This window comes from Pleurodeles waltl, chromosome 7 (assembly GCF_031143425.1).
Source record: "Pleurodeles waltl isolate 20211129_DDA chromosome 7, aPleWal1.hap1.20221129, whole genome shotgun sequence".
Taxonomy (NCBI): Eukaryota; Metazoa; Chordata; class Amphibia; order Caudata; family Salamandridae; genus Pleurodeles; species Pleurodeles waltl.
Window position 1 is genome coordinate 1347484866 of NC_090446.1, and position 13430 is coordinate 1347498295.

Below are 13430 nucleotides of genomic sequence, written 5' to 3' on the forward strand. Positions count from 1 at the left end.
AGAGTTGCAGGCCCTCTAGTAGCGTTTAATTTACAGGCCCTGGGCACATGTAATGCACTTTACTAGGAATGTATAAGCAATTTAAATATGTCATTTAGGTATATAACAATCAAACCATGTTTTAGGGAGAGAGCACAAATACTTTATCACTGGCTTGCGTTTGTAAAGTGCTTGGAGTCCTAGGGCCAACAAAAACGAATTCAGCAAAATTGGAGGCAAGCAGGCAAAAGGTTTGTGGAAAGACCACTCTAGGGCTGTCAGGTCTAACACGCTCTCTATTGGTTATGTTAGAGTTTTAATTCCAATTCTGAAAATGGCACTTTTAGAAAGTTTCCTTTATTATCCTAACCATTTTGTGTTGACACCCTGATTCTGGCTCACATGACTAGGTGTTGCTGGCAGTTGGCCTTTGTGTATTGCTCTCAGACAGTGAGACAAGGCGAAGGTAGGTGTTGACAGGATGGGCCACTGTGAACTAACGAGGGGGAGGAGCTGTCACCTACCACACTTGCACATCACAAAGACCCTACCTGAGTACTCTTCCAAAGGGTTTGTTACTAGTGTGTTGTAATCCTAGACAAACTAGGGCGAGGACAAGTAAGAAAAGGATGCCTGGCACCCCAGTGAGTGGAATCCTCTAGAAGCTTCCTCCACTTCAAAGTGGGTAATGGGTATGAATGCTGGACTTTAAACCCCAACTCTTCAGGACACTTCTGTACCTGTGGATTCTGCCAGGAAGCAGGACTGTTGTGCTGCTGAAAGGACGTCTACTCTACTGGACTGCTGCCATCTTGCTTGGGTGAGAAGGACTGAACCTGGATTAGTTTTACCAGTTTAGTTACTCCAGTGGCTAGATGGATAGCCTCCTGACTAGAGTCTCAGGGACGGAAGGCTCCAACAACCTTGAACCAAGCACCTGGACTCTGCCATCTGTGAGTTTAACCCTGCCACGTGGCAAAGCATCTCCTCTGCTGCACAGTGCAACCTTGTATAGAACCAGTGCATCACATCTGCTGTTTGGATTTGTTTAACGCAAGGACTTCACATCGCAGCCCTCAGCCTTCTAGGAACCAATGTTGCTCAACGCATCCTCAACACAGGCCTTCCCACCACAAGACCCACTTCGACTGCATCATCAAAACAACGTCGGATCCCACATCACAAGCCCATCCTTGACAGCATCCTCAACGAAAATGCAGGCCATTGCATCGCTGCTTCACAGCTCCTAGGAATTGCCAATGTGCAACGCATCCTTGAAGCAGGTCTCTGCAACATTTCTCAACCAGGATCTAAGGTACTCTTGTTCAGAAGGCCTTGCTGGGTCCCAGAAGCTAGCCCACGCTCCTTTGTGGTCGTCCTGAACTTCTGTCTTTTTCTTGCTGTCGCGCAACCAGACTTCCTTAGTTGGCACTTTGTGCTTCTTGGCACCATATTTTTTGAAATATTTAAAAATGCATATCTCTGGTTTTACTAATTGGATTTTTGTCATCTTGGTCGTGATGTATTTATTAAAGTGTACTCTATTTTTCTAAATTGGTGTGGACGTTGTCTTAGGTTGTGTTTTCACTTTATTACTGTTCGACGTGCTGCATAAATACTTTACACATTGCCTCTAAGTTAAATCTGACTGCTTTGTGCCAAGCTACCAGAGGATTCAGCATAGATTATTTTGAGTTTGTTTGTGTCTTACACTGACAAGGATTGTAGTTACTTCTAGAGTATGGTTTCACCCCCCTCAACCAGTAACTCAGTTCCTTACATTGGTGATCAGTGGTGAGTATTAGGACTTGTTTGTGCAGTGCAATATGTACATTTTGTGTTACACTCAAATCCCAGTAAATGATATGAGACCAGTTCCAGTTTTAAATTTCTCCCTGATTGGCCCTTTTGGTTTTTCCTCTCATTCTATTTGATTGTTGTTTGTGAGACCACACCTGCAAGAATGGAGTTTGAGCTGCCCAACATAGATGCCTACACTGTGGCCCATTTCGAGGATTTCAGTAAGGAGACAGACCTTCCAACCAAAAGCAACACCAGGAAAGTAGAATTCCAAAAAGTGCTGAGGGCCTGGGTGGAAGTCCACGAGTCACTGGTTACAGCAACAGAACGAAAAGGTGATTATGTGCAATGAGAAGGAGAGGATCTGGATTCCAGTCTTGAGAGGTAGCAGTCTGGCAGGAAGAGTCCAGCAATGTTGGTGGCAGCATACCTGAAGTGCCCTCTGGAGACAAGAGGGTCAACAGTCCTAAAGGTCTGGTGCCTGACTTTGTTGTGGGGGACAACATTGGAAAATTGTTTGAAGCTTATGAGGTAGCTTTGCAATGCATAGTATTGCTCAGGAGGATTGGGGGCTATACTCTGTAATTATATCCCTATTGTGGTGAGGGGTGTTCTACTGAACGGAGAGAAAGAGGACAGGTTGAGGTAACCCCCCATGAAGGAAATCCTTGTCAGGAAGTAATGTCTCACCCCTGAAAAGTATAGACAATAATTTAGGGACAGTCTGAAGCTGACCTATCAGTCCTGGTGGATTGTGTAGATTCCTTTTGCAAGGCACTTGATGGATGATTGAAGGACAGTGATGTGGAGGATTATTAGGGGTTGTACAATTTGATTGGTAGAGAGCACATGTTTAGTCTTTGTTTTCAGATTTCTGCCACCACCTGACTGATCGTAGGCTAACTGATCCCTGGGAGCTTGCTAAGTAGGTGGGCCATTTGTTCAGCACCGGGGCCCATAAGAAGGTACCTGGGAATTACCCCGAGAAGGGTGGTTCAGGTTCTCCCCAGCAAAGTGAGGAGGAGTTCAAGCAAGCCTGACAAGAATAAGGGGAGGAAAGGGTTTCCATTCCCCTCCTCGGAAACAAGGAGGAGGGTCGGGTGGACGGTGGCTCAGGGCACCCTATATCTAACCCCACTGCTTTGATTGTTCTCAGTTATGCCACAGGAAGGAGGGCTCTGTCTGTCCTAAGAAATCACCTATTGGTGAGACCTCTATAGGAAAGGGCAATATGACCTTACAGGTAAGTAGTCCTCAGGGGCAGGAGGTGAATCATGCCATAATCTCCTTTAGTTGAGAGGTGTACTCAGAGGGTAGGCTGGTGATCCCTGAGAGTGGGAGATATCATTTCCAACAGGTCAATGGGAATGGGAGTTCGTGTCACTGCTCTGAGGGACACTGGGGCCAGCTAGACCATATAACTGGTTGGTTTCCACTGAGCAGTAAACTGGTCAAGTGTGAAGGATATCTCAGACCCAGGGATAGGTCCTTGCCAGCCCCAAGGCCCTGGTATCCCTGGGATGAGGTGTGGAGGTGATCCAGAGAAGAGTGATTGTAAGTCTCCAGATGCTTACAGACTGCCTTCTGGGGAATGAGCTGCCACCAGTGTCAGGAGACTTAGAAAGGGGTGACCACCATGGGAGCCCTTAATGCTCTGCTTTCTGGGGTACTGAGGCAGGAGGTGGAAGCAGCTCACAGTGGAAGGGTCATGGGTTGCCAGCTCTGAGACTACAGCACTACAAGGCTCGCCCAGTGCTCCCTGAATTGTCACAAAGACAGAAGTCTGGTGATCTGCACCAAGTAAACCCCTGCATGACCCAGACAGTGTGGTGTCACCCTTGAGGGGTGTGGTGGTTCACCCTTGAAGTCCTGGCTCACCAGGTATCTTTTCAGCATCATGGTACAGAACCTGAGCTGAGTAGCCAGTCCCAGGCCACCACCCCTGGACTGGTGGGAAGGAGAGTGGAAGTGGGCTGAAAAATACTGACCCCCACTCTGAGAAACCTCAGAGGTCTGATAACCCTGGATGGCCTGGGGCCTGGCTCTTGACACTGAAAGGTGGTTACTGTCCTTATGGGCAGAGTTTTCCTTGTGTTGGGAACAGAAGCCTGATCCAAGGGGTGGAATGGGTCATATTCCTCTGTTGGGCATTATGGTACTGTCCACCTACTGGGATGCATCTCTGAGCAAGTTAATGGTAGAAAACTGCGAAGCTGGGGTCCACAGATGAGGAGAAGGGTTCCCTCTTGGTCAGATCTGTGGCTCAGGATCCAATTGAGTTCAGAGAGGCAGAGAATTGACAAGTGCCCCTGCATGACAGGGCCTTCGTCCATGTTCTATCACGTTAGTAGGGAAGCCCATAAAGGTAGTGATTAGTCTACCCAGGCTTTTGCCTCGAGAGGGGGTCGTGTTGGACTTTGCCCTGTCTGCAGGGTCATCTCTTGACTTTTTTACCTTAACCCTCCTGTTTTCTGAACCCATTTTTGTTGGCCTTTAGGACTCTGTGCATGTTACCACTGCTAACCAGTGCTAAAGTGCTCATTCCTTTGAACACAGTAGAACTGGCTTACACTCAAGCAGCATATTTATCTGACCTGTAGGTGTTGGCAGGATGACCACTCTGAATTAACGAGGGGGAGGAGCTGTCACCTAACACACTTGCACATCACAAAGGCCCTGCTTGAGTACTCCTTCAAAGGGTTTCACAGTAGTCTATTGTGACCCCAGACAAGCTGGGGCCAGGACATGGAGGAAGGGGATGCCTGACACCTCCTGTACTTCAAAGTGGGCAACAGGTATAAATGTTGAACCTCAGTCCCCAACTCTTCAGTACACTTCAGGACCTGTGGACTCTGCCAGAAAGAAGGACTGCTGTGCTGCTGAAAGGATTGCTACTCTGTTGGACTACTGCTCTGAAAGACTGCTGTCCTGACCTACTGCCTGCCGCCCTCTTGCTTGGGTGAGAAGGACTGGACCTTCATCTGTTGAGCCCAGGTTCCTACAGTGACTCCAAGGGCTAGTTGGCTGGTGGCCTCCTGACTAGAATCTCAGAAGGCTCCAACAACTTTGAACCCAGCACCTGGCTCTGCCATGTCTGAGTCCTGCCTAGCCAAATGGTGCAGTTCCAGAACTGGGACACTTGGAAGTGGGCCTGAGGGTTCCATGCTAGTCCATATGTGGTTCAGCAGAACCGATGCATCACCTCTGTTGTGTGTACTTCACATACAAGGACACTGCATTGCTGCCTGGAGCCTCCCAGGAACCGCCGCTACGTGACGCATCATTGACGCAGGCCTATGCACCATAAGCCTCTGGTTGATGCCATCTTCAAAGATGATGCAGGGTTTCAAATCGAAAACCTTTCGCTGACGGCATCATCTATGACAATGCAGGCACACACTTCGCCACTTCGCATTACCTAGGAAACACCACTGCACAACTCATCCTCGACGCTGGACTCTGCAACTCGTTGCAACCAGGATCTAAGGTACTCTTGTTCAGCAGGCCTAGCTGAGTCCCTCTAGCCAGCCCACACTCCATTGCAGTCTGCCATGAACGTTTGACTTTGTGCTGGTCTAGCAGGACCAGATATCCACAGTTGGTGCTTTGTTCTTTTTAGCACTATGTTGCATATCTCCGGTTCTACTGACTGGATTTTTGTCTTTTTTGGTCTTGATTTATTATTGAAATTTACTTTATTTTTCTAAATTGGTGTGGGGTTTTTCTTGTGTTGTGTTTTCACTTTATTACTGTTTGACATGCTACATAAATACTTTACACATTACCTGTAAGTTAACCCTGACTGCTCTGTGCCAAGCTACCAGAGGGTTGATCACAGGTTAACAAAGGAGAACCATCTGTATTTCAGAAAGGTCTTGAAAACGTGGTTCTTCTCTCACTAAGAACTTTAGAGAGTACTTTCTGTGGCTTCTGCTTTTCTCCTGTTCAGGCCCTGCGCTGGGAAGCTCTGTTGCTGGAGCAGCCATGCGCTATATAAACTGTTTAACATAATATAACATAGCCATTTGGGGTCTGATTGTGCTTCACCCTGACAAAGATTGTGGTTCGTGCTTGAGTGTTTCCAACTCCTCAGTCAGTAATCCAATTTTCTAGAGTAATTTTGTATAATTAATCCCAAATTACAGCTAATTATACAAAAATAAATTGCACAAACCTCGCAAGCCCTTGCTTCCAATGCTGTATCCTTGCTTTGACACAAGGATTTTCCACCCCAAAATCATGGTTTTCCAACTTTCTGGCATGTTATGCTAGTACTGTAATACTGTATCCAGGCCTTCCACTCTCATTCCAACCTCTGTTTCATGACTTTTCAGCATTGTTTCATAGCATTCTAACACTGTATCATGGCAATCCAATTTATAGTGTTAGAGTATTGCATTCAAAATATGAATTACTTTTTCTTGATTTTCCAACCCTTTATTATGGGGTTACAATACTGTTTCCAGCAGTCGCAGCCCTCTATAGTTTATAAACCCTGTTTCACAACTTTTCAGAACTGCTTCATGGCATTCAAAATCTGTATCATAGGAAGGCGTGGCCTGGTAACCGAAGATGGCGGTCGAGCTTCTCTAAGCTCCCGCCGTGACTCGATGAATCTGTCTTCATCGGTGGAGGAAACCTGCACACGGGAGCAGACTGTGCCCTCTTGGGATCCTCTTTGCCTCTAGTTGACTCTGGTGCATCCACCCTGCAGTGGCTACCACAAGCAGGAGTCAAAACTGGGGCAGGCCCTAAGCCTGATGCATGGCGTGATTGAGCGGCTGCCCCGGGAATCGCTAACGGAGAGGGGCACCCCTCTCCTGTCCCAGTGGCTTCGCATTTGTTGGAGGAGTAGCGCTCTGATGGGCAAGATGCTCCCGTGAAGGGGCAAATGTGCTGGAGAAGTTGCTGTGTGGGCTGTGGTTTTTGGCACCCCGTCCCTCCCAATCACCAGAGCAGCGCCCACTGGGGGTCCCAGTGTAAATAGCTTGGCCCCAGCGGGACCCACCTGAGAGGGGGCTTGAACAGTGAGTTTGAGCACAGCCACAAAGGGCAAGAGGATTGGTCTGCAGTGAGAGGCCTGCTGCAGGGAGAAGAAGTGGTGAACAGGGAGCAGTTGAAGGCCCTGCAGTGCCGGCAGCTACACTTGAGTGGTGGAGGTGAGGACAGAGGAACCTGGGGGAGTGGCATGCCCCCTGGTTAGACCTTTTGAAGGGCAGTTGTAGGGGAAGTATGGAGCAGAAGGATGAGAAGCGAGTTGGGCCAGATGTGCCCCCATCTGACCCAGAAAACAATATGGCCCCTCTTTCTGTGACTCCAGGCACTGGGAGCAGTACGAGGTACTGACCCTCCGTACAAGCGCTGACTGAGAGGACTCCTTGAAAGCAACACCAGGGCATGCTTTAAGAACTGTGGTACTGCAGCCTTGAGTCCAAAGCACGCTGAGGCAACGTTCGGAAGGCCCTGGGACAGTGGAGCCTCCTGCAGACATGGTGAGAGGTGGGGCAGGAAAGTCCTTGCAGGGGCCTGTAAACAAATATACTAAGCAGGTACCCTCAATGGGAGGAACGGTAGACAGCCAGCCCAGACAAAATGTACATTCAACCAACATTATACTGCAGGCCATTAAAGATTTCAGTTTGGTTTCAGAGACTCGCATTGATGGAGTGGGGATGGAGGTCTCCCTCCCGGACATGACCTCCAAAAGATAACCAATAGTATGACAGAAGTGGAAGCGTGGGTCTCTTCAGCAGGGGATGAACTGAGATCCCTCAAAGGTGACCATGTGAAGATATTTTCAGTGTCCCAGGTATTGGAGAGACACGGAGAGGATGCTGAAGGCTGCTACCTGTGGAAAAATGTCTGGCTGGTGGGGGTCCCAGAGGGGCTGGAGGGTGCTCACCCGAAACAATACTTTACCTATTGGTTTTGCTCCTGGATCTTGGAGGAGACTCTTTCTCCGTGCTTTGTTATTGAGAGGGAACATAAGCTCATATTTATACTTTTTTACTGCTGCATTTTTGTTTTTTTTAACACAAAAGCAGCGCAAACTTACAAAATACAAATATATTTTGTAAGTTTGCGCTGCTTTTGCGTTAAACAATTACGCAAATGTGGCGCTAAAAAAGTATAAATATGGGCCATATATTGTTAGCCACCTGGAGCCCTACACAGGGCGATTATTCTACACCTTGTCAACTATGTTGACAGGGATGGTATCCTTACAGAGGCTCATTGCCAGCAAACTGTGCAGTTGGAGTTCGGACTATACACTGCGGGTGCATCAGTAGAAACAGACCTCTAAAGAGGTGAAGCAGATGTTGAGAGTGAAGCAAATAAACTACATGCTGCTGTATCCAACCGAAGTAAAGATCATCTACCATGGAAAAACACTTTTTTTCAATCCCCCAGATAACATACAGCAGTGGCCATGGAGAAGCTACAGTTAACCAGGAGACCCCCCAGGAACTGAACACCCGGTGAAGGGCCCTGCTTTCCTGGCCAGATGCTGCCAGAGACAGGCAAGATCAGTGATCACCCTTCATGGACAAGGCAGGGGTGGTGGCACCAAGAATCTACCTTATCAGGAGAAGAGGATGACACACAAATGGACCGTGGGGACCGGGGGGACCATCATCCTGGCCCCTGAGTCAGGGAGGTGGCTCTACCTGAGGAGTCCCCTTTTCCCTCAAGAACACCTCCATAGCAATAACCATCTTCAGAATGCAATGCTCACCTTGAGCTGTAACTTCATTTCGGCCATGCCACATCCACAGGGTCTACAAAAAACAAAGCAAGAGCATATGTCATTGAAAATTATTGAAAACACAATGCAAAATAATATTTACACGGTGAAATGAGGACCCAATTTCTAGTTATCATGAAGGAGATATTAAAAATGAAGAACATGGAACTACATGTAGATATAGCAGCTTCGGTAGGGAAGTATTAATTGTAAATTCTTCAAAAGAGCTAATGCTTCTGTAAGTGAGGGCAATATTTAACTTTGGCTCTGTAAAGAAAAGGAAGCCTAATCTGATCCACATGTGCTATGAAATTTGACAGGCCCTGAAATTCAACCTTGCCCCCAATCTATCTTCCTCATCAAAGTCCTTTTGGAGACAACCACCTCTCTTCCTCACAAACAGGAAAGAATCATTTTAACTCGAAAATAAATAGCTTGTGGTAGGGTACAGAATTAGCATTTTTAACCCAGGAAGAGAGGCCGCAGTCTTGATGTGAATGGTGTTTCTGGTCCCACAAGACCTAAACAATCATACACATAGGCTTTATCTGGTTTCTGTATCAAATTCCTGGTTGACTCTTGGTAAGTTTTTTAAGACAAAAGGGCTCATTACGAGGGTAGTGGTCATGAGACTGCCAGCCTCGCAGTGGCAGTAGGACCGCCTCATTCAAGGCAGTCCGACCACCACATTACGACCCTGGCAGTCGGATCGCCAGGGGACCGCCATCCCCGACAGGAACATGGGTCCCGACTGACTGACGAAGATCTGAGTTGTGGTCAGCCACGGAAGTGCTTCACTCATAGCTGCCATGCTGATTACAACTCAACTTTCCACCAGCCTTTTTATGGCAGGCACCCCACCATGAAAAGGCTGGCGGAAAGCCAGTGCATGGACCCCCCAGACACCACCCTAGGAATGCGCACTCTCTGCTTTGCAGAGAGTGCACATTCTGAGGGTGCTGGTGTGGTATGGTATTGGCCTCGGCTCCCTAAAGGGACCGAAGGCCAATACCATAGCACTGTTCCCACCAGTCAGTCCGATGTGAACTTCGTAATACAATGTTCCTGCCAGTCAGCCCGGTGGGAACATTGTAATATGATGAGGGGGACGCTGCCAGCATAACAGCTATGTCCTCCCCCCGAATTTGGTGGCTGGCTCGTCCGACCGCCAAACTCATAATGAAGTCCCAAGTGTGTTTAGTATGTATGCAGGGGCAAGGCTTTCCTCAAAGTATGTGTCCAACAATATTAAAACATATAGAATATATAACTTAGATAAAGTTAAAGTTCCAAATCCACTATTGCTGAAAAGATTAAACGTTATGAGGAAATATTTAGGCAACAGGTTTGAATTGCTAAAAATGATCAAGCACAAGAATAAATTAGAACCATAAATAGTTCAAATTAGTATAGAGACAGTACAATTCATATTTAAATCAATTGGTGGAATCACACTTTTTCATAGGCTGGAGTAGTAAAGAGTCCAATACAAAGGTTTTCAGTACCTTGATGGGGAACTAAAGAAGGAAGGTGAATTGTTCAAAGTCTTTAGCTTAAAGCGGATCATAAATCATAAACTGATGAAGTAATCGTAAGATAGTATTAAGCTGTGGACCATTTTGACCTTGGGCCCTGTTATGAGTTTGGTGGTCTGAGGACTGCCAAATTAGTGGTGGCGGTCGAACGGCCACACTCCTGGCGGTCCGTCCGCCAGATTACAACCCTGCTGGTTGGGCCGCCGCCAACGCCAGAATCATAGATCCTGGCGCGGTGGCGTCGGTCGGAGTCGTGGTCAGCCAGGGTGCTGATCATGAGTTCCTTTTATGCCAGCCTTTTCATGGCGGAGTCCTGACCAGAGGAAGAATTTAGAGATTCCCAGTGCTGGGAGCCAAAGGGGGAGGGGGCCTTCACTGCCACAACCATGTTGTGGGCAGTGCAGGGCCCCCCGCCAAGCACCCTCAGAACGTGCTCTGTCTGCTATGGCAGACAGTGCAATTTCCATGGGTGCTGGGGGCACCCTCTGCCACAGCCTTGGCTCCCTGAGCAGCTGAGGCCAATGCCTCCACACTGTTTCCACTGGCTGACTGGCGGAAACCTCCTAATAAGGAGGTTTCCACCAGTCAGTCCAGTGGAATCATGTAATTGGGCAGGAGGCAAGACTGACAGCTCTGTGGCAATTTCCTCCCCATGGGTCTGGCATCCCGATGGTTGGCCTGCCAGTCTTGTAATGAGGCCCTTTTCCTTATGTTATGTATATGTCAACTTCACAATCAGGGGCGTAGCTTCAGGGGGGTGCTTGAGGTGTTACACCCTCCTAATAGTTTTTTTTTCTGGTAAATACTTGGGTACAGGAGCTTTCATTAGAGTTTGGTGAGGTGTCTATCGGATTTCACCAGGAATTTTTACATACACAAAGACAAAAACGCACACACACTCTCTCCCTTTCTCTGTTTTGAAAGTCTTCAACAATGTTGGTAAGTTTACAAAATAATGTGTTTTCCCTCATTTGGTACCCGTAACCATACCAATCTGCATTCCTCTCCCTGTCCACTGCCCCTTAAGTCTCTCTCATGCAGCCTGCCCCAGTATAAAGTATTTTTTACAATATGGGCCTCATCACGAGTCTGGTGGTTATTTGACTGCCAGACTCATTGTGGATTTTGGACCACGCCAATGCGGCGGTCCGAGTGCCATATTATGACCACAGTGGTCATACGCGGTTGGACCGCCAGGATCAGAGATACCGATGGTCTGGCGGTTGCAGTGCCCTGGAGATTACAACCTCATTCTCTGCCAGCAATTTCATGGTGGTAGCACTGCCATGAAAAGGCTGGTGGAGAACGGGTGCAGGGACCCCAAGGGGCCCCCTACACTGCCCATGCACTTGCCATGGGCAGTGCAGCCCCCCCCCCCTAGCCAGCACCATCGCAATGTTCACTGTCTGCTTAGCTTTGCAGACAGTGAACATTGAGAGGGTGCTGGTGCACCCTGCATCCTACAGCATTGCCGCCGGTTCGATTACCAGCCAGAGACAATGCTGTAGGGTGTTTCCCGCTAGGCCAGTGTTTGGAAACTAAGGTTTCTGTCCGCTGACCTAGCGGGAAACTCTTACTGGATCTGGCGTGGAGGTAGCCACTATGGCAGCAACCTCCCCGTTGGAAGTTCGGCGGACGGCCTAAACCATCCGCCGAACTAGTAATAAGGCCCTATATGTCAGCATGATTGTTGGGAAATCTGAGGTTCACACCCCCCCCAATCTCACTGATCAAGCTACGCCCCTGTTCAGAGTGAACTCTTTATTACTCCAGCTTCAAACACTGGAGTTTGAACACTAGGCACAGAATTTACCTCACTGAGTATAGTCATATGTAGTCAAACTTTAGGGGCTAATTACAAGTGTGGTGGACCTCGGACCACCACACTCGCAGTGGCTGTTGGACCGCAGTGGTTTTGGCGGTCCAACCGCCACATTACGAGGTTGGTGGGCAGCCCTACCAACCTACTGCTGGCTGACGGTGGTGGAGATTGGACTCAGCTAGGGCGGTGCTGAAGTCAGCACCACCCTGCTGATTATTACCTGGTTTCTCACCAGCCTTTTCATGGCGGTTTCACCATTGGTGCCCCCTGTGGGTGGCAGTATTGCCGCTGGCTCGATTACGAGCCAGCGACAATGCTGCCACCACTTTCCCGCTGGGCTGACAGACAGGAACCCTGGTTTCTGCCCATTAGCCCAGCGGGAAAGTCGCGGGGAGGTAGTCAGTAAGGCGGTAGCCTCCCTGTCGGAAGTTCGGCAGACTGGTCATCCCATCCGCCGAACTCGTAATCAGGCCCATATTGATGATTGGGTACACCCACCAAATTCCTATTGAGTAAAATAAAGCCAATATAAATGTATTAATATATCTGACACCATGATAAGAACGGTGTTTGGAAAAAATATTGGCTAAAAAATATTGAGTCACACAAATATCGAGTTTTTTATATAGTGATACAGAAATATGGTGATGCAGAAATATTGATGACATTAATATTGATTTTTAGGCAGGTAATATTGTTTACAATAATATCTGTCTTCAATATTATAGTTCTAAAAGATATCACTTTCTGATTATCTTTATGTGTTTTAGTTATATTTTAATAGTACATGTTTTATGTTGTTTGTATACTTGTTGTTAATATTTTTGAATATAGTTTGAAATTTGAAGTTTGAAGTTAATTATTTTTTTAATGTAATTGTTAAAATTATTTTGTGCTCTAGCGGGTTGTGAGGATTGCAGGGGTATAGGGTGGGAAGTTAATTAAGTGTTAATTAATTATTAATGTTTTATAAAATATTTGATTGAATTATAATTATGAAAATTGTTAAATAATCATATTTATATATTATATATTAGGTGCAGGTTTTTGGGTTTGTAGGGGTATAGTGTTGGTAAGTTAACTAAGTATTAAATTAAATATTTTAATAAAAACAATTATTATTTAAATAATTAACTAATTATAAATATGGAAATTGTTTGATAATTATATTTTTTATGTTATATATTAATTGCGGGTTGTAAGGTTTGTAGAGGTATATGGTGGGAAGTTAATTAGGTATTATATTATTAATTAATTAATCATTTGTATTAACATATTTAATCAGAATAGTAAATTGTACCATTCTGGAGAACAACACTTTCCCTACTGTTACACAGACTGGAGTGGGAATATTAAATTTTACCCATCCTGAGTCCAGTGCTTTCCCTACTGTTGCACAGACTGGAGTCGGAATAGTAAATTTTACCCCTCTGCAGTCCCAGCGCTTTCCCTACTGTTGCACAGACTGGAGTTGGAATAGTAAATTTTACCCCTCCAGAGTCCAACACTTTCCCTACTGTTGTATAGACTGGAGTTGGAATAGTAAAAT

General features: G+C 46.8%; 1 protein-coding gene across 1 annotated transcript in view; it reads right to left on the reverse strand.

The window, feature by feature from the left end:
• Positions 1 to 13430, reverse strand: part of LOC138246291 (uncharacterized) — a 179028-nt gene that overhangs the window by 75484 nt on the left and 90114 nt on the right. Inside the window, exon 2 of the mRNA XM_069200755.1 lies at positions 8516 to 8558. Within this exon, the coding sequence (XP_069056856.1) occupies positions 8516 to 8558 (43 nt within the window). The remainder of the gene's footprint in view (positions 1 to 8515; positions 8559 to 13430) is intronic.